Source organism: Dunckerocampus dactyliophorus, chromosome 3 (assembly GCF_027744805.1).
Source record: "Dunckerocampus dactyliophorus isolate RoL2022-P2 chromosome 3, RoL_Ddac_1.1, whole genome shotgun sequence".
Classification (NCBI taxonomy): domain Eukaryota; kingdom Metazoa; phylum Chordata; class Actinopteri; order Syngnathiformes; family Syngnathidae; genus Dunckerocampus; species Dunckerocampus dactyliophorus.
The window spans coordinates 36019475-36042263 of NC_072821.1; the positions used below are offsets into that span (position 1 = coordinate 36019475).

The 22789-nt window shown below is 41.1% G+C and overlaps 5 protein-coding genes across 10 annotated transcripts; all 5 read right to left on the reverse strand.

The window, feature by feature from the left end:
* Positions 1 to 358: 358 nt before the first annotated feature.
* On the reverse strand, positions 359 to 3496 carry LOC129179132 (zinc finger protein 239-like). 4 transcript variants are annotated; one of them, XM_054771998.1, is made up of 3 exons: positions 3254 to 3496; positions 2312 to 2433; positions 359 to 1802 (listed from the first exon to the last, which is right to left on the reverse strand). In XM_054771998.1, the coding sequence occupies exon 3, from the start codon at positions 1750 to 1752 to the stop codon at positions 742 to 744; it is 1011 nt and encodes a 336-aa protein (XP_054627973.1). In that variant the 5' UTR covers positions 1753 to 1802; positions 2312 to 2433; positions 3254 to 3496; the 3' UTR covers positions 359 to 741. The 4 variants fall into 4 exon arrangements, with proteins under 4 accessions (XP_054627973.1, XP_054627972.1, XP_054627974.1 ...); XM_054771997.1 differs by having other exon boundaries at positions 2312 to 2792; positions 2857 to 3496; XM_054771999.1 differs by lacking the exon at positions 2312 to 2433.
* Positions 3497 to 4237: 741 nt separating this feature from the next.
* Positions 4238 to 6864, reverse strand: LOC129178446 (gastrula zinc finger protein XlCGF8.2DB-like). 2 transcript variants are annotated; one of them, XM_054770698.1, is made up of 3 exons: positions 6616 to 6864; positions 6392 to 6512; positions 4238 to 5570 (listed from the first exon to the last, which is right to left on the reverse strand). In XM_054770698.1, the coding sequence occupies exon 3, from the start codon at positions 5518 to 5520 to the stop codon at positions 4366 to 4368; it is 1155 nt and encodes a 384-aa protein (XP_054626673.1). In that variant the 5' UTR covers positions 5521 to 5570; positions 6392 to 6512; positions 6616 to 6864; the 3' UTR covers positions 4238 to 4365. The 2 variants fall into 2 exon arrangements, with proteins under 2 accessions (XP_054626673.1, XP_054626672.1); XM_054770697.1 differs by having other exon boundaries at positions 6392 to 6524.
* An 807-nt stretch (positions 6865 to 7671) lies between these two features.
* On the reverse strand, positions 7672 to 9633 carry LOC129179131 (gastrula zinc finger protein XlCGF8.2DB-like). Its single transcript, XM_054771995.1, has 2 exons — positions 9512 to 9633; positions 7672 to 8904 (listed from the first exon to the last, which is right to left on the reverse strand). The coding sequence occupies exon 2, from the start codon at positions 8852 to 8854 to the stop codon at positions 7835 to 7837; it is 1020 nt and encodes a 339-aa protein (XP_054627970.1). The 5' UTR covers positions 8855 to 8904; positions 9512 to 9633; the 3' UTR covers positions 7672 to 7834.
* A 312-nt stretch (positions 9634 to 9945) lies between these two features.
* Positions 9946 to 12632, reverse strand: LOC129178520 (oocyte zinc finger protein XlCOF19-like). Its single transcript, XM_054770830.1, has 2 exons — positions 12415 to 12632; positions 9946 to 11123 (listed from the first exon to the last, which is right to left on the reverse strand). Exon 2 carries the CDS (start codon positions 11071 to 11073, stop codon positions 10093 to 10095), a length of 981 nt encoding a protein of 326 aa, XP_054626805.1. The 5' UTR covers positions 11074 to 11123; positions 12415 to 12632; the 3' UTR covers positions 9946 to 10092.
* Positions 12633 to 13203: 571 nt separating this feature from the next.
* LOC129178519 (zinc finger protein OZF-like) lies at positions 13204 to 21300 on the reverse strand. 2 transcript variants are annotated; one of them, XM_054770828.1, is made up of 2 exons: positions 20850 to 21300; positions 13204 to 14450 (listed from the first exon to the last, which is right to left on the reverse strand). In XM_054770828.1, the coding sequence occupies exons 1-2, from the start codon at positions 21031 to 21033 to the stop codon at positions 13411 to 13413; spliced, it is 1224 nt and encodes a 407-aa protein (XP_054626803.1). In that variant the 5' UTR covers positions 21034 to 21300; the 3' UTR covers positions 13204 to 13410. The 2 variants fall into 2 exon arrangements, with proteins under 2 accessions (XP_054626803.1, XP_054626802.1); XM_054770827.1 differs by lacking the exon at positions 13204 to 14450 and adding an exon at positions 16396 to 17692.
* Positions 21301 to 22789: the final 1489 nt, after the last annotated feature.

A 22789-nucleotide genomic window follows, 5' to 3' on the forward strand; every position in this document is an offset into this window, starting at 1 on the left:
ATATCGTTTCGGTGTAAACTAAAAGCAGCAGTAGACAGACAGAAGAAAGCGGACAAGAGCAGGAAAACACATCAGCTCAAAGGAAAACAGACTGGTTTAACGAGGCCAAAGGAAAAAAACAGAACGTCTTTTGAGCCTCTCTTCTTGGCTGAAGTTTAATTAATGAAATAAAAGTGACAAAAACAGTTTTTATTTTTTATTGCATTTAAATGGTAGAAACATATTAACAAAATTGTGTTACTCACACAACAATGACGTCACACATATGCGGCGATGTTGTTAAAAAGTCTGAGTTAAAGATTCTGTCAGCCTTGGTTAGGTACTCCGTGCAGGGATCTAACTTTCAAAGGTGTTGCAAAGTGTTATATCCCGCCCACTTCCTGCTCTGACATTGCAAGCTACGCCCAGCGCGATAATTCCATGTATAGTTTATCATAACCACAGAATGGCTCCAAGCTCTTAGCCGCTCCTCCAAAACTGCTTTGTGCATGTACATGGATACCAGGCAGCGGTGCGTGAAAGCCACACACGCCAATCATTGGATTTGAAGTTCAACTTCAAATTGTGACAAATACAGATCTTTATTTCTTCAATCTGTGATTTAAAACCACTACTGGTAACATCTGTTATCCCCTGGTGTTCTCCTTATATTTTTTGGTTTAAAAAAATATATAATTTGGAGCCAAAAAAAAGACAGTACCTTTAACAAAGTCTTGACAGTTTATTTCAAGTCGTGCAGTTTCATTTACTGCTGCTGTTCTCACCAGCACACTTGTGATTGTTAAGCTGGTACTTATAAGAGAATCTTTCATCACACACACTGCAACTCAACACTTTCTCACCAGTATGTGTTCTCATGTGCGTTACAAGTGCTTTTCGTTGAGAAAAGCTTTTGCTGCAGACTGAACAGGCATATGGTTTTTCTCCAGTGTGTATTCTCATGTGTACTACAAGTGCTGTTCGGTCATAAAAGCTTTTGCTGCAGCTTGAGCAGGAATATGGTTTTTCTCCAGTGTGTATTCTCGTGTGTACTGTTAAATGTTGATTTCGTAGAAAACCTTTGCCACACACTGAGCAGGAATATGGTTTTTCTCCAGTGTGTGTTCTCATGTGTGTTTTCAGATCTTGATTTCGTACAAAACTTATACCACACACTGAACAGGAAAAAGGTTTCTCTCCAGTGTGTATTCTTGTGTGTGTTGTCAAATGTGCCTTCTGAGAGAATCTTTTACCACAAACTGAGCACATGAATGGCTTTTCTCTTGTGTGTAGTCTCATGTGTCTTTTCAGATTAGTACGGTAATTAAAGGTTTTGTCACAGTGAGAGCATTTCAAGCGTGTGTTGTCAGTGTGACATGTCATATCAGCTTTACAGTCTTCATCATCAGTGTCAGGAGAGTGTGACGTTGTGTCGTCACTATCTGATAGTGGAGCTAAGAAGTTGTCTGCTTGTGATCCCCCACAGTGGTCTCCATCAGCTTCTGTTGTCATGTGTTGAGTTGAGCTGCTGCTTGGAGGCTCCACCTCTCTCTTCTCCTCACTTTCACCTTTGTCTTCATCATCTACACTCTTCACAACAACATGAATGACTGGGAACTGAAGATTTTCTCCATCTTGGCTGATGCTGTGCTCCTCATCTTCCTCTTTAACGTGGGGAGGCTGGGGCTCCTCGTTGTCCTCTTTAATGTGCCGGGGCTGTTGCTCCTCCTCTTTCTTTTTAATGAGAGGGAGCTGGGGCTCCTCCAGCTCCATGCTGAAGCTCCACTCCTGCTGCTCAGGGGGAAGATCTTCTTCAGCGACGTCTGCAAGACAAACACATGCTTTAGCAAGGTCCAGCTTTGCTCCGTCACATGAGGCATTGTCCTGCACCAGCATATGTTCTGACAATGTCTCTGAGGATCTCATCAGTGTCCCTGCAGCTGATACATTAAGCCCTCCAAAAATATGCCTCCCCACACCATCATCCAATGCGCTTTACTTACATAATTTCACATTCACATTTCAACAACACCTGTTTAGCTGAAACCAGGGGAAAAGGCGTACATTAAGGCGAGCTGTGTGCCCTATTAACAAGCCGTATACACACAGGAAATAATGTACTAAAAGCTGACCAGTCACAGTGAAACAAGGTTAGATTCATTCGGAGGTGCACGTCACACGATGCAAGAGGGTTTGGAGAGGGAAGAGTGAGCTAGTGCTTGCGCTGAGAAGTGCAAAACACTTGAACAAAAAGATAAACAAATTGAAATTAACAAAACTGGAAAGGGATTGTACCTTACTTATAGATATGAAACAGATTTTATCTACATACCTCAGTAAATTGAGAGCTTTGCCTTTCGGCTCAGCTCCCTCTTCACCATAAGAGACCGATGTAGAGTCCGCAGCACCGTAGATCCAATCCGCCTGTCGATCTCACGTTCCACTCTTCCCTCACTTGTGAACAAGACCACACGGTACTTAAACTCCTCCACTTGGGGCAGTATCTTCCAGTCTTTCTCGAGACGACTGGTTCCTGAACTGTTGCTGTGCGTCCAGGTGAGTCCAACTATATCTAGCTGGAACTTCACCTCATGCACCCGCTCAGGCTCTTTCCCCGGTGATATTCCACGTACCAAGAGCTAGCTTCTGTAGCCTCGGATCGCACCACCAAGGTCCCTGCTTTGGGCTGCCAACCAACTCAATCTGCACCCCGACCCCTCCAATGGATGGTGAGCTCATTGAAGGGGGAGACCCATGTTACCCCATGGGGCCCGGCCATCAGACGCTTGCCCACCTCCAGAAGCGGGCGGAACCTTAGTCCATGTATATCACTCGTCATGGGGGTCTATTTGAGCCACACTTTGCCTTATAACTCACCTTGGAACGGTTTGTCTTGAGTGGCCCTACCAATTTCTGCTATTATGATAAGGGGGATAGTCCAGGGTGTACTCCGCCTCTCGCCCAAAGACAGCTGGGATAGGCTTCAGCAGACCCGCGACCCCAGTGAAGCCAAGTGGTATAGAAAATGGATGGATATTCTTTGCATCTCATTCTCACTTTCCTTACTGTGTCTGCATATAGCATCTTTCTCAACTTGTACACTTATCTTGCCAGTTATATCCTCTCGTCTCCTTCTAATAGCCTGCCATTCCTCAACTTCCGTCACTTCTGTACCCAACCAGCTCTTTTTCACTTTTTGAAAATATTCGTCGCTGATTCACCAAGCTACCAGCATTTTGCACATTTTCACACAATCACAACACTTTACACTCACAATTGATCGCTGTTTAGCGATGCCTCGATAACTTCCGGGTCTCCTTGATGGCAGCTAGCAAGCTAAGCTAGCTCGAGAAGCTTCAACGTTCACCAGAGACGAGTTTGTCTTGACATGAAGAATTAATAATGTGTAGTTTGTAATGTGTTGGAAAAAAAGTACAAACGTAAAAAATACAGTAATGCTGAACAGGCTTGTAAGACGACGATTCCTGCTAACCGTTTTCATATCCTCGTCGACTACTTCCGGTAGTCGGATGTGCGGATGGATACTAAGATCTTTATGCTCCAAGATCTAGTCTCAAATCACAATATCCATATTTATTATTTTAGTAATTTGAGGAAATGTATATTATTAACAGGAACCCAGTGAAAAGTAACTCAATTTTTCAGATCTTCTGAATGATACACGATTTGTCGGAACTACTTTTTTCCGCCTAGGTAAGTGCGTAATGCATAAGCGCAGCGGCATACTACGTCAGTCAATTGTGAAGTACTTTATATTATATTATTATTATCATATCTTATAGGAATTTCCTAATAATTAATAATTTGTGTGAATGATTTCATTATTTTACTTATGGTTTAAAACACAATTTCCGCATATTTTATATTTTTTAAATATAAAATTAATATATACAATTCATCATTTAAAAGTAAATGAATGAATTACACAGATATCTTGTAGTCTTCATGCTATAATATATGCTATGATTTGAAATACACTACTTTTTCAAATGTACCAGAAACATTAGGTGTACTTCCGCAAGGTATCGGTATTAAATCAGCTTTACCGATACCAGCCTAACTGAGTATCAAATCGGAAAGGAACTCAAGGGGACTAACAGCTAGTACATTCTAGTGAATTACTGCCTCCCTCAGGTGAACTAAAAGCAGTGGTAGACAGACAGAGGAAAGCGGACAAAAGCTCAAGTATGAAATTGAATGAAATAAAACCATCTCACACACTGTCACGGAGGTTTTTTCCCCTATTTTTATTGCATATTAACATTGTGTTACACAAACAACAATGTCACACATGTTATTTGTGGTGATGATGTTAGAAAGTCAAAGTTATCAAAGTCTCGACAGTTCTGTTCAAGTCGTGCAGCTTCATTTACTGCTGCTGTTCTCACCAGCACACTTGTGATTATCAAGCTGGTACTTATAAGAGAATCTTTCACCACACACACTGCAAATAAACACTTTCTCTCCAGTGTGTGTCCTCATGTGTCTTTTCAAATTAGATTTTCTTGCAATATTGATACCACACACTGAACAGGAATATGGTTTTTCTCCAGTGTGTGTTATCGTGTGTGTTTTCAAATTATATTTTGATGGAAAACCGATACCACACACTGAACAGGAATATGGTTTCTCACCTGTGTGTCTTCTCACGTGTGCTAGAAGTGTTGTTCGGTCACAAAAGCTTTTGTTGCAGATTGAACAGGAATGTGGTTTTTCTCCAGTGTGTCTTCTCGTGTGTCTTTTCAAACACTGATTTCGAACAAAACCTATACCACACACTGAACAGGTAAAAGGTTTCTCACCAGTGTGGTTTCTTATGTGTCTTTTCAAATATTGACTCCTTACAAAACCGACGCCACAGATTGAACAGGAAAAAGGTTTCTCTCCAGTGTGTATTATCATGTGTATTTTCAAATCTTGATTTCGTACAAAACCTATACCACACACTGAACAGGAAAAAGGTTTCTCTCCAGTGTGTATTCTTGTGTGTGCTGTCAAATGTGCCTTCTGAGAGAATCTTTTACCACAAACTGAACACAGGAATGGTCTCGCTCCTGTGTGATTTCTCATGTGTCTATTCAGATTACTACGATCATTAAAAGCTCTTTCACAGTGAGAGCATTTAAAGCGTGTTTTGTCAGTGTGACATGTCATATCAGCTTTAGAGTCTTCATCATCAGTGTCAGGAGAGTGTGACGTTGTGTCGTCACTATCTGATAGTGGAGCTAAGAGGTTGTCTGCTTGTGATCCTCCACAGTGGTCTCCATCAGCTTCTGTTGTCATGTGTTGAGTTGAGCTGCTGCTTGGAGGTTCCACCTCTCTCTTCTCCTCACTTTCACCTTTGTCTTCTTCATCTTCACTCTTCACAGGGACACCAATCACTAGGAACTCCTCCAGTCCTTCAAGATACTCTTGCTTCTGACTGATGCTGTGCTCCACATCTTCCGCTTTAATGTGGGGGGGCTGTGGCTCCTCCTCTTCCTTTTTAATGTAGGGAGGCTGTGGCTCATCCAGCTCCATTCTGGAACTCCACTCCTGCTGCTCAGGGGGAAGATCTTCTTCAGTGACGTCTGCAGGACACAAGAAGACAAACACTTGCTTGATAAAAGTTCAGCTTTGCACCGTCACAAGAGGCATCCTGCACCAGGATTTGTTCTGACAATGTCTCTGAGGATCAATGTCCCTCCAGCTGACACATTAAGCCCTCGGAGGATATGCCTCCAGACACAGCCATCATCCAATCCAACCCAATGTACTTATATAACACATTTAAAATCATTAATTTACTGCAAATGCTGTACGCCCTTCCAACGAGTCACATACACACAGGAATTAATGTATGAAAATCTGACCAGTCGCAGTGAGCTACCCAATTAACCAAACTGTAAAGGTATTGTACCTGATGCATAGACGCCTCATTGAGCCAGGTGTGGCAGATCAACCCGGTAAACAAATGCAACAAAATGGACTGAACTTCATAAAGCTCCTTTCTACAAAGTAATTTAAGTTAATGCTTTTCATTCACCCATTTACAGTTTGGAAACAATGTACTTTTCTAATATTTCAATGACTTTGTACAACTACCAATGTATGTAACACTGCTAATGGGCTAAAAACACTGAAACATTAATATTATACACCTGCGGTTACAGTAACCACACCCTAAAACGTAAACATCATCACGAACGTTTACATTTACCTGATTTTGATTAATCATCTTTCAGTATGGGGGGCGGAGCGCATGGATGAACATATATAGCAAAGTTGTTCCTTCTTTTTACAGCCTGCCATTCTTCAACTCCTCTATCCAGTAAAGTTATTCAAACGTCCTTTCCATGTTAATGATCAAATATAAAGTTAGTAAACATGTAAGAGTAAAACTGAAACCAACCTGCTCTGTGTAACACAACTTGATGCTTCTTGAAAAGTGTCCAGTAGTTGGCGTTGTCGCTCGTTCTCCTCTTTTGTTCGAGAAAGTTCCTCCTCGTACTCTGCTATCGTTCTTTCCAACACTACAAATAATTCTTCAACAGCCGCAGTTAGTCGCTGATTCACCAACGCTCTCAGCATTTGTACTTTACACATTTTCACACAATCACAACACTTTACACTCACACTTGATCTCTGCTTAACGATGTGTTGATCACTTCCGCGTTAGCTGTTGTTAGAAGCTAGCAAGCTAAGCTAGCCGGAGAGCTTCCAATTTCACAGAGATGAGTTTATCCTCACATGAAGAATTAATCATGTGTAGTTTGTAATGAGTTACAAATAAAGTACAAACGTAAAAATGCAGGAATGCAGCGCGGAATTATAAAATGACAACGACTCCTGCTAACCGTTTTCATTTCCTCGTTGACTACTTCCGGTAAGACGTAGCGAGTGGTGCGGATTGATACTTAAAGCTTTATGTTCTGAAATCGGTATCAAATCACAATATCGATAATTTGATACTTTAGTAATTTGAGGTAATGTATATTATTAACAGGAACCCATTGAAAAGTAACTAAATTATTCCGATCTTGTCTAAATGATATACGATTGGTCGGATCTACGTTTTGTTCCGCCTCGATAAGTGCGGAATGCATAAGCGCAGCGGCACACTGCTACGTCAGTCAATGGTGAAATAGTTTTCATTCTTATTTGAATTTCTTAATAATTAATAATTTATGTGAATGGTTTAATTAGTTTAATTATGGTTTAAAACGCAAATTTCACATATTTTAAATATTAAATTAATACATCAAATTTAATAATCTAAAAATAAATGAATGAATTACTCTGATGTCGTGTAGTCTTCATGCTATAAAATATGCTATGATTTGAAAAACACAACTTTTTAAAATGTACCAGACACATCACGTTTATTTCCGCGAGGTATCGGTATTGATTCGGCTTCACCGATACCAGCCTGACTTTTAACTCCATATTGTATCCGAAAGGAACTCAGAGGTATCGCACATCACGAACAGCTAGTACATTCTAGTGCATTAGTGCCTCCCTCAGGTAACAAGGTTTCATTACACCCCTGACCTGTAAAGTGTGGTGAAATAAGAGTTGACGTCAACACGAATGTAAAATGGACAATATCCATTCAGTGTACACTAAAAGCTGTGGTAGACAGACAGTGGAAAGGGGACAACAGCTCAAGTCAACGAATATAAAACCGTCTCACATTCTGTCACAGACTTTTTTTCTATTTTTATTGGAGAGACATATTGACAAGATGGTGTTACACACAATGATGTCACACACGTCATTTGTGGTGATGTTGTTAGAAAGACAAAGTTATCAAAGTCTCGATTATTACAGTAGTGTATTTATAAGTCCTGCAGCTTCATTTACTGCGGCTGTTCTCACCAGCACACTTGTGATTGTTAAGCTGGTACTTATAAGAGAATCTTTCACCACACACACTGCAACTAAACACTTTCTCTCCAGTGTGTCTTCTCATGTGTGCTAGAAGTGTTGTTCGGTCACAAAAGCTTTTATTGCAGATTGAACAGGAATGTGGTTTTTCTCCAGTGTGTCTTCTCATGTGTTTTTTCAAACACTGATTTCGTATAAAACTTATACCACACACTGAACAGGTAAAAGGTTTTTCCCCAGTGTGTATTCTTGTGTGTCTTTTCAAATATTGACTCCTTACGAAACCTACGCCACAGATTGAACAGGAAAAAGGTTTCTCTCCAGTGTGTATTATCATGTGTATTTTCAAATCTTGATTTCGTACAAAACCTATACCACACACTGAACAGGAAAAAGGTTTCTCTCCAGTGTGTATTCTTGTGTGTGCTGTCAAATGTGCCTTTTGAGAGAATCGTTTACCACAAACTGAGCACATAAATGGTTTCTCACCTGAGTGATTTCTCATGTGTCTTTTCATATTACTACGGTCATTAAAGGTTTTGTCACAGTGAGAGCATTTAAAGTGTGTGTTGTCAGTGTGACATGTCATATCAGCTTTAGAGTCTTCATCATCAGTGTCAGGAGAGTGTGACGTTGTGTTGTCACTATCTGATAGTGGAGCTAAGAGGTTGTCTGCTTGTGATCCTCCACAGTGGTCTCCATCAGCTTCTGTTGTCATGTGTTGAGTTGAGCTGCTGCTTGGAGGCTCCACCTCTCTCTTCTCCTCACTTTCACCTTTGTCTTCATCATCTTCACTCTTCACAACAACATGAATCACTGGGAACTCCTCCTGTCCTTCAAGATCTTCCCCATCTTGGCTGATGCTGTGCTCCTCGTCTTCCTCTTTAATGCAGGGGGCCTGGGGCTCCTTGTCCTCTTTAATGTGTATGGGCTGTGTCTCTTCCTCTTCCTTTTTAATGAGAGGGAGCTGGGGCTGCTCCTGCTCCATCCTGGAGCTCCACTCCTGTTGCTCATGGGGAAGATCTTCTTCAGTCAAGTCTGCAGGACACAAGAAGACAAACCCATACTTTACAAAAGTCCAGCTTTGCGCTGTCACATGAGGCATTGTCCTGCACCAGCATATGTTCTGACAATGTCTCTGAGGATCTCATCAGTGTCCCTCCAGCTGACACATGAAGCCCTCGTAGGAAATCCCCACACCACCCAATCCAACCCACTTGACTTACATAACACATTCCAAAAACAATAATTTACTGCAAATGCTGTACGCCCTATGAACGAGTCGCATACGCACAGGAAATAATGTAGAAAAGTCTGACCAGTCGCAGTGAACTACCCAATTAACCAAACCGTAAAGGGGACTGTACCTGATACAGAGACGCCTCATTGAAAACAAATGAAACGAAATGGTCCGAACTCCATAAAGCTCCTTTTTACAGAGTGATGTAAGTTAATGCCCATTCACAGTTTGGAAACAATGTACTTTTCTAATATTTCAATGAGTTTTTACAACTACCAATGTGTGTAACACTGCTGATGCACTACAAATATTTCTTCTACAGCAGCAGCTAGCCGCTGATTCACCAGTCCTCTCAGCATTTGTACTTTACACCTTTTTAACACAATCACAACATTTTACACTCACACTTGATCTCTGCTTAGCGATGTGTTGATCACTCCCGCGTCTCTTTGTTAGCAGCCAGCAAGCTAAGCTATCCTGTCAACTGCTGACCTTTTTCCTTTCCTTGTTTCACACTTCCGGTAACGCGCAGCTAGTACATTCTAGTGCATTACTGCCTTCCTCAGGTGAGGAGATGTAATTACACCCTTGATATATAAAGTGGTGAATTAGAGTTGACGTCAAAAACAACAATCGCCAATATCCATTCAGTGTGAAGTAAAAGCAGTGGTTTAACAAAGGAAAGCGGACAAGAGCAGGAAAACACATCAGCTGAGAGGAAAAAGATGCTAATCGCACAGACCGACTTGGTAACCAGGCTAAAGGCTAACAAAAGAACAGCTTGTCAGCCTTTCTTTTTGGCGCAAGTGTGCAATTTAATGAAATAAAATGGACTGATACTATTTTTATTATATTTAAATGGTAGAAGCATATTAACAAGATTGTGTTACACACTCAATAAAGATGTCACGCACGTTACATGTGGTGATGTTGTTAGAAAGTCAAAGTTATCAAAGTCTTGACAGCTTATTTGAGGTCCTGCAGCTTCATTTACTGCTGCTGTTCTCACCAGCACACTTGTGATTGTCAACCTGGTACTTATAAGAGAATCTTTCATGACACACACTGCAACTAAACACTTTCTCACCCGTGTGTCGTCTCATGTGTCTTACAAGATGTGTTCGGTCACCAAAACGTTTGTTGCAGACTGAACAGGAATACGGTTTCTCTCCGGTGTGTATTCTCATGTGTCTTTTTAAATAGTGACTTCGTCTAAAACCTGTATCACACACTGAACAGGTAAAAGGTTTTTCTCCAGTGTGTATTCTTGTGTGTATTTTCAACTCATTTTTGTGTGCAAAACCTGTACCACACACTGAACAGGAAAAAGGTTTCTCTCCAGTGTGCATTCTTGTGTGTGTTGTCAAATGCGCCTTCACAGAGAATCTTTTACCACAAACTGAGCACATGTATGGTTTTTGTCCTGTGTGTAGTCTCATGTGTCTTTTGAGATTCTTACGGTCATAAAAAGTTTTATCACACTGAGAGCATGTCCTGTTTCTGGTCGTGTGACATCTGATGTGCGTCATCAGAGTTTTCTTGTCACCAAAAGTTTTGTCACATTGAGAGCATTTAAAGTGTGTGTTGTCAGTGTGACATGTCATATCAGCTTTACAGTCTTCATCATCAGTGTCAGGAGAGTGTGACGTTGTGTCGTCACTATCTGATAGTGGAGCTAAGAGGTTGTCTGCTTGTGATCCTCCACAGTGGTCTCCATCAGCTTCTGTTGTCATGTGTTGAGTTGAGCTGCTGCTTGGAGGCTCCACCTCTCTCTTCTCCTCACTTTCACCTTTGTCTTCATCATCTTCACTCTTCACAATGACATGAATCACTGGGAACTCCTCCAGCCCTTCAAGATGCTCTGCCTCCTGACTGATGCTGTGATCCTGTTCTTCTTTAATGTGGAAAGGCTGTGGCTCCTTCTCTTCCTCTTTAATGTAGGTGAGCTGTGGCTCCTCCTGCTCCATCCTGGAGCTCCACTCCTGCTGCTCAGGGGGAAGATCTTCTATGCTGATGTCTGCAGGTTACAAGAAGACAAACGCATGCTTTTGGAGGAGTTGTGTCATTGAGAATGTTTGTGTGGATGGGATGAGATGTGCGAGATTGAATCAACAGCGGCAGGTTGCATCCGGGCAGTGCACTCCATTTGATCACAATTGCTGCAAACGGCTTTTCTGTTAGGCCATACGAAATACGATCGAGTGGTGGTAATCATTAAAGAATATAGAAGCCCAGTTGAAATTGAGGTCCAGAAATTACAGTCAAAGAGCTTTTACTGAACTTCAGTGCTTCCAATGACCAACGTAACAACTAAAGAACAATAAGATACACATTTTTAGCTACGTATACACATTTATATACAAAATGAAAAGGCCACATAAAGGAACACATGTAGATATGCTCAGAAGTTCTACATATTTCAAGAAAAAAATGAATCTAAGCTTTGTCATAAGCTATCATGAAGCTAACAACGCAGCAGTTTTCAGCGTTCTTTGTAAAAATAGTAGTAAAATAGTAGATGGAAAAATCCTATTGTTAATATCAACTTCACTCTCCGCTCTTTGCTTTTTTAAATTTTCCAAATATTTAACTTTCTTCTCAGATAATATTCGTACATTCTCTGTCTCTCTGTTCAACTGTTTAATCAATGTCTGCCGTTTTTACCCCCAACTATTTTAACTTTCTTCTTGCAAATTTTCTTCCCGTCATTGACTTTTTTTTATCATTCCCATAATATTGTAGTTATTTTCCTCAACCTAATTTTCAAAAAATGACAACTTCATTCGTTGTTTGTTTCTCATATTCATATTATATTATATTACTTTCAAAAATAAGGTATTTTTTTCTTTAATTTTCCAACTTTACTACGATGACATTCTAAAAAAAAATATTTTTTTGTTAGATTAAAACTTTTTTCTCTTAATATTTTGATTTAATTATTGTAAAATGACTGCTGTTTCTCCATGTTTACTGTGGTTGCTTTTTTTTTGTTTGTTTTCTTGTTGAATTTTATTTTTGGAAAGCGCCACGGGCCAACACCGTAAACAGCCCCTGTCCTGCAGTTTGGGCACCACGGGTCTGTGTGGTAAAAGTGTACGGGTGTTGAACAGGAGTGAGGCTAAAAGTGTAGCTTTCTGGTGAAATGGAACCTTCAGACTGACTCAAAACAATACTTTCCATATGGAAAGTTAACTGTGTACACACAGCTATATGAAAGGTCGCAAAGAGGTCACAAATCGCAGGAAGCCACGGCTAGAACTTACATGGTTATATGTGATGATAAAGTATGAAATAAAAAGTGAACTAACCTGCTCCCGCTACGTGTAACACAACTTGAGGCTTCTTGAAAACAGCGTCCAGTAGTTGACGTTGTCGCTCGTTCTCCTCTTTTGTTCGAGAAAGTTTATCCCCGTACTCAGTTTTCGAACTTTCGCACAATCACAACACCTTACACTCACACTTTGATCGCTACTTGGCGATGTGTTGATCACTTTCGTGTCTTTTGTTAGCAGCGAGCACGCTAAGTGTTGACATCTACGGAAGTGTGCTCTCAAAGTGTGATAGGCTGTTGTGTGCCGCTGTGCTGAGTACGAGCCAATGACGAGCGTTGTTGTTAAGTGGTGCAGTACTACTTCAACAGCCACAGTTAGTCGCTGATTCACCAACGCTTCCAACATTTGTGCTTTACACATTTTCATACAATCACAACACTTGACACTCACACTTGATCTCTGCGTAGCGATGTTTTGATCACTTACGCATCTCTTTTTTTAGTAGCTCGCAAGCTAAGCTAGCATGAATTATTACTTCCGGTAATAGCACATTGTAGCGCATTACTGCCTCTCTCAGGTGAGGAGGCGTCACTACATCCGTGACCAAAAAAGTGTGTGGTGAGCTAGAGTTGATATCAACACAATATCCATTCAGTGTAAACTTAAAGCAGTGGTAGACAGACAGAGGAAAGCTGGCAAGAGCAGGAAAACACACCAACTGAGAGGACAAAGATGCTAAATGGTAAGAGACTGCCACGCTAACTAGGTTCTCTCTTTTTGGCTCAAGCTTGCCATTTAATGAAAAAAAAAGTCTGACACCGCTTTTTTAATTTTTTGATTAAACATATCAACAAGATTGTGTAACACACAAAACGATGTCAGACGTTATATGTGGTGATGTTAGAAAGCCAAAGTTGACAGTTTATTTCAAGTCATGCAGCTTCATTTGCTGCTGCTGTATTTATAAGATAATCTTCGCATCACACACTCTCTTAAGTGTCATTTGGTGTCTTACAAAGCTCTGCAAAAGTGTCACACATTATTATTATCTTCAGTGTGTCTCATCAAGTGTCTTTTCAAATGAGAATTTCGTGTAAATCTGATCCCACACACTGAGCAGAAATATGGTTTCTCCCCAGTGTGTGTTCTCGTGTGTTGAATCAATGCAGAGCTCTCACGGAAACGTTTGTTGCAGACCGAGCAAGGAAACGGCTTCTCTCCGGTGTGTGTTCTCGTGTGTTTGATCAAACTTGACCTTTGGGCGAATCCCAAGTTGCAGAATGAGCAGAAAAAAGGTTTCTCCCCAGTGTGTGTTCTTTTGTGTGTTATCAAGTATGCCTTGACAGAGAATCTTTTACCGCACACGGAGCAGTCAAAAGGTTTCTCTCCTGTGTGAAGCCACATGTGTCTGGTTAACAGTTTCTTCAATTTGAAGCTTTTACTGCAAACTGAGCACCGGTATGGTTTCTCGGCGGTGTGAGTCTTTGTGTGTTTGCGTAAGGTGTTCTTGAGTTTGAAGCTTTCACCACAAACTGAGCAAGTAAATGTTTTTTCTCCTGTGTGGCTCTTCACGTGTCTATTTAAATGTGACTTTCTACTAAAAGTGTTGTCACACTGAGAGCATTTAAAGTGTGTGTTGTCAGTGTGACATGTCATATCAGCTTTAGAGTCTTCATCATCAGTGTCAGGAGAGTGTGACGTTGTGTCGTCACTATCTGATAGTGGAGCTAAGAGGTTGTCTGCTTGTGATCCTCCACAGTGGTCTCCATCAGCTTCTGTTGTCATGTGTTGAGTTGAGCTGCTGCTTGGAGGCTCCACCTCTCTCTTCTCCTCACTTTCACCTTTGTCTTCATCATCTTCACTCTTTACAATGACACCAATCACTGAGAACTCCTCCAGTCCTTGAAGATGCCATCTCTCCTGACTGATACTGTGATCCTCCTCTTCCTTTTTAATGTGGGGCGGCTGTGGCTCCCCTTTGTTCCCTTTAATGTAGGGGGGCTGTGGCTCCTCCTGCTCCACTCTGGAGCCCCACTCCAGCTGCTCAGGGGGAAGATCTTCATTGCTGACGTCTGCGGGACACAAGAAGACAAACACAGAGGGTATGTATAGGATGTGAATGGAGAGAGACAGATGTGTATACAGTTTGGTCCTCTGCGTTCTGTTCCATGACTGTGAAGTAAGTTGACACTTGGAACTAAATTGTACCTCAATTACCTAAAGTCCCTCACACTGCATAATGAACACATGATGGACATCAAATACAGAAATAAAAGATGAAATACAATAATGAAGGACCGAAAAACAGTTACAGTCTCTTAAATGAGAGCAACAACAAAGCCAACAAAAGAGGAAGCAGAAGCCAAGCTACTGAAAAAAAGTCACCAAAAAAGAACTGAGAAGCTGAGGGTGAGGCTGGATGGCAGGGAAACAACAGGGCATACGACTAAGAGATGCAACAACTGTAAAATGTCCAAAAAGTGGTAGGAATCCAACTACTCTGAAAAGAAAGAACTGACAACTGACTACTGTAAGTAGCCAGACAGCCAACCAGCAGCAGGAGAAGTAGCAGCACCCCCACCCTTTAACGCAGGGGTTCTCAGATAGCCTCAACCTGGCACCCACATTTTCCAATGGTCATTTAGTCACGACCCACTATTATTTAAGTCATTTTAAGCCTGTTTGAACCATTCCAGTCCGGCTTCCGTCCAAAACTTTGCATTAAAACAGCTCTTCTTAAAATCACGAATGCTCTTCTTCTCTCCTCCAACTCCGGCCATCTCACCATCCTCATCCTCCTGAACGTCAGCGCAGCATTGGACACCATCAGCCATTCTATCCTCCTGTCTCGCCTCAAAATCATTGACTCTGATCTGTCCTGGCTTCGCAAATCGACAACAGTTTGTGCATAGCAACCGCTGCTCCTCCTCCATAGCCCCTTTATCACAAGGTGTTCCCCAAGGTTCGGTGCTCGGTCCTCTCCTCTTCATCCTCCCACATGGTCTAGTTTTCACAGTTATGCTGACGACACACAACTATACATCTCTACCACCACCATCAACTCCACCCTCACCAGCTGCCTAACTGATATTCAAGCCTGGATGAAACACAATTTTCCCAAACTTAACAGTGACAAAACAGACATAATCATCATTGGTTCTAAGCTCACAAAATCCGCTCAAGACTTCCGCCTCAACCTGGATACCGTCACCCTCACTCCATCCCCACTCACCTGCAACCTTGGCACCCCCCTCGAATCTCCCCTTTCATTTGAACCACATGTGAAACAAATAACCCCGACTGCATTTTTCCATCTTAAGAACATAGCCCAACTACGTCCATCTCTCACATTCTCTGCCGCTGAAATCCTCTTCCACGCCGTTGTCACATCCAGAATTGACTACTGCAATAGCATTCTCTATGGTACACCATCAAAAATCCTCAATAGATTATAGTCAATGTTTTACACAAATTATTTTTATTTTAGTTTTCCCCACTAATAATAATAATAATCAATAAATAAAATAAAAATCATTTAAAAAATTGACTTAAGTATAAAAAGTAATAAAATAAATACAAATAAAATTTACTGAAGTGTAAAAAAACAAACAAAAAAAAAAATTACTGAAATAAAAGTTGAAAAACTTCTCTTACTTACTTTATATTTGTTATACATTTATTCAAATCAAACCAAGCAAATATATTTGTCAAACAAAACAGTGGAATAAAGGATAAGGGAACAGTAAATACAATACAGGTCCTCTGGTCCTTACCCCTCTCAGTCAACCAAATACTGGAGACCCCTCACCCCTTCTTCTCACATCTAAAATAAACTTGACCGTGAACGCCAGTCTAAAAGTGTGTTGCGCTGTAACTAGCTCTCCACAGAGTCTTGTCTTTACGGACCAAAATTCAGTTTTTAATTCTTTTATGGGAGCATGATTGTAACCACGCCATAACCCGAGAACCAGCTGTTTGTGCAAAAAAAGATGGGACAAACAAAGGTGATGTGGTCATACTGTTTCACAGAAAAAGATTTATTTCACGCTGTACTGACACGTCCATAACGCTGGAAAGAAGACATGACCAATCAAACAATGCACTACTGATGCGCTGACCGAGGAATCAAATAAATGACAAATGTCATGCCTGCGTCCTTCCAGTTACAAGCTTCTGCAGTAAAGCACATTTAAATCCTGACAAGTCCTGCAAATCCTTCATTTACTGCTGCTGTTCTCACCAGCACACTTGTGATTGTTCACCTGGTACTTATAAGAGAATCTTTCATCACACATATTGCAGCCAAACACTTTCTCTCCAGTGTGTGTCCTCATGTGTCTTTTCAATTCTGGATTCCGAACAAAGCCGATACCACACACTGAACAGGTAAAAGGTTTTTCTCCAGTGTGTCTTCTTACGTGTATTCTCAAATCCGCGTTGCGTCTAAAACTTAAACCGCAGACTGAGCAGCAAAAAGGGTTTTTCCTCCTGTGTCTTCTCATGTGTTGATCCAATCCACAGCTGTCATGAAAGCTTTTCTTGCAGACCGAGCAGGAATGTGGTTTCTCTCCAGTGTGTATCCTCGTGTGTTTTGTCAAGCATGACTTCTCGGCAAATCCAACGCCGCAGAAGGAGCAGGTAAAAGGTTTCTCTCCAGTGTGTGTCCTCGTGTGTCTTTTCAAATCTGACTTCCGTGTGAAAGTTAAACCACAGACGGAGCAGGTTAAAGGTTCCTCCGCATGGTGCCTTCTCATGTGTCGATCCAATGCCGAACTGTCACACAAACTTCTGTTGCAGATTGAACAGGATTGTTTCTCGACGGTATGCGTTTGTGTGTGTCTTCTCAAATGTGCATTCTGAGAGAATCTTTTACCGCAAAGTGAGCACATGAAAGGTTTCTCTCCTGTGTGATTTCTCGTGTGTCTTTTCAGATTACCCTTGTTGCTAAAAGTTTTGCCACATTGAGAGCATTTGAAGTGCGTGCTGCCCGTGTGACATGTCACATCAGCTTTGGAGTCTTCATCATCAGTGTCCGGAGAGTGTGACGTCGTGTCGTCGCTATCTGATAGCGGAGCTAAGAGGCCGCCTGCTTGCAAGTCACCGCAGCAACCTCCATCAGTTGCTTCGTTGTAGTCTTCGTCTTCACTCTTTACAATGATACGATTCAACTGAAAATTGGCGACATCCGCCTCCTCTGGTTCCTCAAGATGCTCGCCCTCCTGATTGATGTTGCGCTCCTCCTCTTCCTCTTTCACGTGGTGGGGCTGGGGCCCCTCCTGCTCCACGCCGGGGGGAAGATCTTCTTCACTGATGTCTGCAGGACACAAGAAGACACCACTCACGTTGCAGTCAACTAAAACCGATAAGAGTGAACCAATCAAGTTGAATTGAAGACAAAAGGAACAAATTTAACAACAAATTCAGCACAGTTCACGGCTTAAGAGCAAACTTACTCACCCGATTTTGACCCGTGTGCATCAATCAATGCAAACCTTCATCGGTAACCATCTCTTTAAAACACTGACTTCCCAAGCTTTGTCGGCACTTGGTTCGTTAAAGCAAAGCAACAACAGTCAGCTCCATTCTTGACGCTGTGGTACGTCTCCACACTTCATACAAAAGCGAGGCAGGAACAAAAAAGTGAGCCGTTTTGTCGAGGAGAATAGCTCAGAGTGGTAATTTCTTGTTACAACTATGTACTATGGATCGACCAATATGGGTTTTTTAGGACCGATACTGATACCGATCATTAGTAGTTAAGGATTAGTAGTTAATGTTGAATAATACAAACACTTAACTTGGTTTAACTGCCTAAACAAACAAATAGAACGAAAGCTCCAGAAGAGCATGGAGTTCCTAGATCAGAAGCATCTCTTAGAAGGTGAATACAAACTTAACTAAATATATCCCTGTATTTTTTTCAGCTTTCATCTTAGCGTACGTCCCTGCAACAAAACAAGGCTGAATTGAATTTCTTATTCTCTCTCACAATCAGACACACAGGCTTCTATAACCAGGGACTGTTTCCACATTGATATTACCAACAGTTTCAAGTGATTCACAGACATATCGGGAGGTACTGCGAGCTAGCAAAGCTGTCGCTTGTGTTTACTCCGCTCTTAACGTGACGTTATTGTAGTATTCCTGAGCTGTAGAGTTTTACATGCAAACACACACTATTCTCCACATGACATACATTCTCCCCATTGCTAATACATAGTCTGCTGAGCGTTAAGACAGAGCCAGACCAGCGAACTAATGTTATGGTACGCTACGCGTTAATTGGAGAGACTCTAAAATGTCCATAGGTATGAATATGAGTTTGTGCTTTATGTGCCCTGTGATTGCTGGATGACCAGCATACCCCCACGACCCGAATGAGGATAAGCGGCATAGAAAATCAATGAATGGACACTAACATGAAAGCATGGATCGCTCTTCTCAACAAGCAGTGGGTGCTTTGAATGTCCCAATGAGCAATGGCCTCCATCATCAGTAAATGGAAGAAGTTCAGAACCACCAAGACTCTTTCTAGACCAAAAACCAGATAGTCACCTTGACAGAACTCCATTCGTTCCTCTGTGGAGAGAGAAGAACCGTCCAGAAGGACAAGCATCCCTTCAGCAATCTGTATGTGGCCAGATGGAAGCCACTCTCGAGTAAAAGGCGCATGGAAACCTGCGTGGACTTTGTTAAAAGGCACCAGAAGGACTCCCAGACCACAAGAAACTCCATGATCTGACCTCAGACTGGTGGACTGGTGAGACGGTTCATCTTTCACAGGACAGCGATTCTAAGCACACTTCACAAAAACTCTGTGATTGAGCCCTGATGTGAATCCCAGTGAACATCTCTGGAGAGATGTGAAAATAGACACAGACGCTTCCCATCCTTCACATCGAGACAAGGCAGTTGATGTGGTTCGGGCATCTAGTCCATTTGCCTCCTGGATGCCTCCCTGTTGCCTAGACGAAGGACAAGCTGGAGGTATCATGTCTTGCAGCTGGCCCGGGACACCTCAGTGTCCCTCCTGGTGAGACTGCTGGCCGTGACCCGGACAAGTGGAGGGAAATGGACAAATGGCTTCCCATCCAGTTTGATGGAGCTTGAGAGGAACTGCAAAGAGCATTGGGCAAAACTGCCCAAAAATAGGCGTGCCAAAGGTGCATCAGGCTGTGAATAGTTATGTACATGTGATTTTGTGTTTATTTATTTATTTTATGCAAAAGAAATTCACCCCCCCCCCCCCCCCCCCCAAAAAAAAACAGCTTCTTCTTCTTGTTTATGGCTGGTCGCAACCAACGTTTAGGTGCATACTGCCACCTACTGTACTGGAGTGTGTATCCTTATGAGTACTTAGGTTACAGACTAAGAAAGAGGAGAAATGCAAAAAAACAAAAACAAAAAAATGTGTTACATCTTATGTATGTTTAAAAAAACACGTTCATGTTGTTATTATGGGATGTGGTGTTGTGTGGAGAACTTTCGGTATATCATTTATTTGGGCCTGTATTCATTTGATTTCACAGACATTTCTATACATGCATTTGTCATGTTCCTTCTCATTTTGTGCTCTAAATGCCGAGCTATATATAAAATGTCAGCTCTTTTATAAAGAAGAGGAACTACTGACTCTTTTTATTTTACATTTCTGTTCATTTTCAAAGCTTATAACTGACTTTTTCCAATGATTTCAATGCAACTTTTGATTTCAAGTTGTGTGGACGTTGCTCAATTTCGCTATTTTGTTGGGGAAATACTTTAAGCACTTAAACTTCAACTTTGATATATCAAAATGTCTCCAATAAGTTTAATGTATTGGTTTTCCAAAACTGTCATTTTCAATTAGCTGGGTTGATGGTTCACTTTGTAAAAACAAACCCAGACGTCATGTGATGTGACTTTACTTCCGGGTTTGCATTTTTTTTTAAATTTAATTTAGTTAATAACATTACAATCAAAAACAAGAAGTATGAATAACAAATGACAAGGAAAGGAAGAAGAGGAATATATATAATAAATAAAGTATTGATCAACAAAAACAAATTAAATGATAATAAAGCTTAAATTTTACGCACAACGCTTGGGGTTTTCTATTAGGCTAAGCAGTTTCACAGCAGTCTTTCTTTCCATGTGTTTCAGTGATGAAAAGATGAGACACAGTTCTTTGTGGAAGGCAATAAAGTTTGGTGTATTCTTTAGGAATCTATTTTTGTGTATTACTTTCCTAAACCCGCAGTAGAGTTAATTAGCAGATCATGCAAAAAGTGTAAGCATAACATTTTCCTATTTAAAGTCTGGAACTTCCGGGTTGGGGGTGCCAACGCGGAAGTCGTGTGGATTTGTCGCCAAACTAATTGGAAATTTAACATAGCAACACTGGCTACAGCCATAAAATGTGTTATTTTATAATTAAGAAACCGTTTAAATTAACACAAAACTACTGAAAATGTGACAATAGTTAAACAAACCTGCTGTGTGCTTCTTCTGGAAAACAGAGTCCAGTAGTTGACGTTGTCGCTCGTTCTGCTCTTTTGTTCGAGAAAGTTCCTCCTCGTACTCTGCTATCGTTCTTTCCAACACTACAAATATTTCTTCAACAGCCGCAGTTAGTCTCTGATTCACCAACGCTCTCAGCATTTGTACTTTACACATTTTCACACAATCACAACACTTTACACTCACACTCGATCTCTGCTCAGCGGCACGGTGCTGTGCTAAGCTAAGGTAAACTAAGCTAACCTAGCTCGTGAAAGCTTCGAAAAAGCACCGAAGCAGTTTCCCCGGACACGAACAATGAATATGTAACCAAATTAACTCTGCCACACAGCTAAAACGTGTACAAAATCCGCGGAACAATGAGTGCAATAGCTCGAACTATACAATAGCGATGCCTTGCTAACGCTTTCGTGGCAGCCGCGATCCATGGCGTCATCACTACTGGACAGCAATACTTCACACTATGCATTTGACCACCAGACAAATTGGTGATGTAAAATAAAAAGATACATGTCTGAAAAATGATGAAAACAAAGATAATAATCTCCATTAGCTAAGTAGATATTTTACTATGATGATATTAAAAAGAGGAGAGAATACCATATAGTCACAGATAGAGGGTAGCAATGCACAAAAAACTCACCAGAAAGCAAGGGAATAACAATTTCAATTCCAGTTGTATTGTTACATCTATTTAACAGGACAGAAATGTTGAGTAACTGTTTTAATTTCTACAGATATAGCGCAGGAATAATTTTCAACAGTTTTATGACATTTTTTTCAAGCATTTAATGCTATGTAACAAATACACTGATCTGTATTATATATCTGGATAGCTCATACGTCGCACGCCGCGCCAGTGCAAGCCGCTGAAGCCACAGAGACGCCATTTTACCACTCACATCTCGACTACATTGGCACAGCGTACATACATTGTAGTGTACAAAGCAGATGAAGAGGCTCGCAGAACATCTATATTTTAAATTAAAAAGCGGGGAGATTCTCCCATTCCTTCAAGTAACGCAACCTTCGTCCCTTAAAAACGATTTGATACGTTATTCTCTATCTTTTGGCGATATTAAATGTACTTTTTCCCCTTCCAATTCTCATTGCCTTTGGGACAAAATTCTACTCTGCACCCTGGCTCAGCACTCCCCTATAGCAATGCATAGTTTTACTCCTACTTTTAATTTTAACTGCATATCCCATCCCTTTTTTCCACTAAAATCCATGGTCATGATCCTTTACTTTTTTTTTTCTTACTTTCCTACAATTCACTATGCTCTCGTCTGTTTTTTTGTTTGTGTTATGAAATAGAAATAACCTCTTTTCTGATATAGAAATATATTTTAACAAAAACCACAGGAATAATATGTGATAACCATAATGTGTAATAACCATAAACACATACACCCCCCCCACACACAGAAAAAAACAACACTGAAACAACACTGAAACAAAACCATATGCTTTGGGTAATACAATACGTTGTTTGCAATCTCAAACATACCGGTATGCATGTTCAGTAATATTATATTATATTGAATCCTTTTACGTCAGTCATTCAGCAGCAAAAAAAAAAAAAATATTGTTGTTTATCCAAATGAAGGGTCATGCCGGGTCAGTTGTATGCAAACTGGCTTGCTAACTGCACTGTATACAATGCCTGGTAAGCATCATGGAAGCACTGAGATGCTCCCATTCCTTCAAGTAACACAACCTTCGTCCCTTAAAGAAATACATACATCATGATATAACAAAAAAGTACGTAAATTTCCTCTTAGCTATTATAGAGCTTTATAAACGTATCAATTCTGGACATACATGGATCAGCTGTTAGCCCTGTGCCACACACCCCCTCTCTGCACGGAGAGGCCGGAGATCCCCAAGGAGCTGCGGAGGAGTCGAAGAG

Coding starts and splice junctions, on each gene's coding strand:
- LOC129179132 (XM_054771999.1), bottom strand. CDS start 1,752: ATGGAGCTGGAGGAGCCCCAGCTCCCTCTCATTAAAAAGAAAGAGGAG.
- LOC129178446 (XM_054770698.1), bottom strand. CDS start 5,520: ATGGAGCTGGATGAGCCACAGCCTCCCTACATTAAAAAGGAAGAGGAG.
- LOC129179131 (XM_054771995.1), bottom strand. CDS start 8,854: ATGGAGCAGGAGCAGCCCCAGCTCCCTCTCATTAAAAAGGAAGAGGAA.
- LOC129178520 (XM_054770830.1), bottom strand. CDS start 11,073: ATGGAGCAGGAGGAGCCACAGCTCACCTACATTAAAGAGGAAGAGAAG.
- LOC129178519 (XM_054770827.1), bottom strand. CDS start 21,033: ATGTGTAAAGTACAAATGCTGAGAGCGTTGGTGAATCAGAGACTAACT. Junction 17,693..20,849: donor CCAGAAGAAGCACACAGCAG/GTTTGTTTAACT, acceptor TGTGTCCTGCAG/ACATCAGTGAAGAAGATCTT.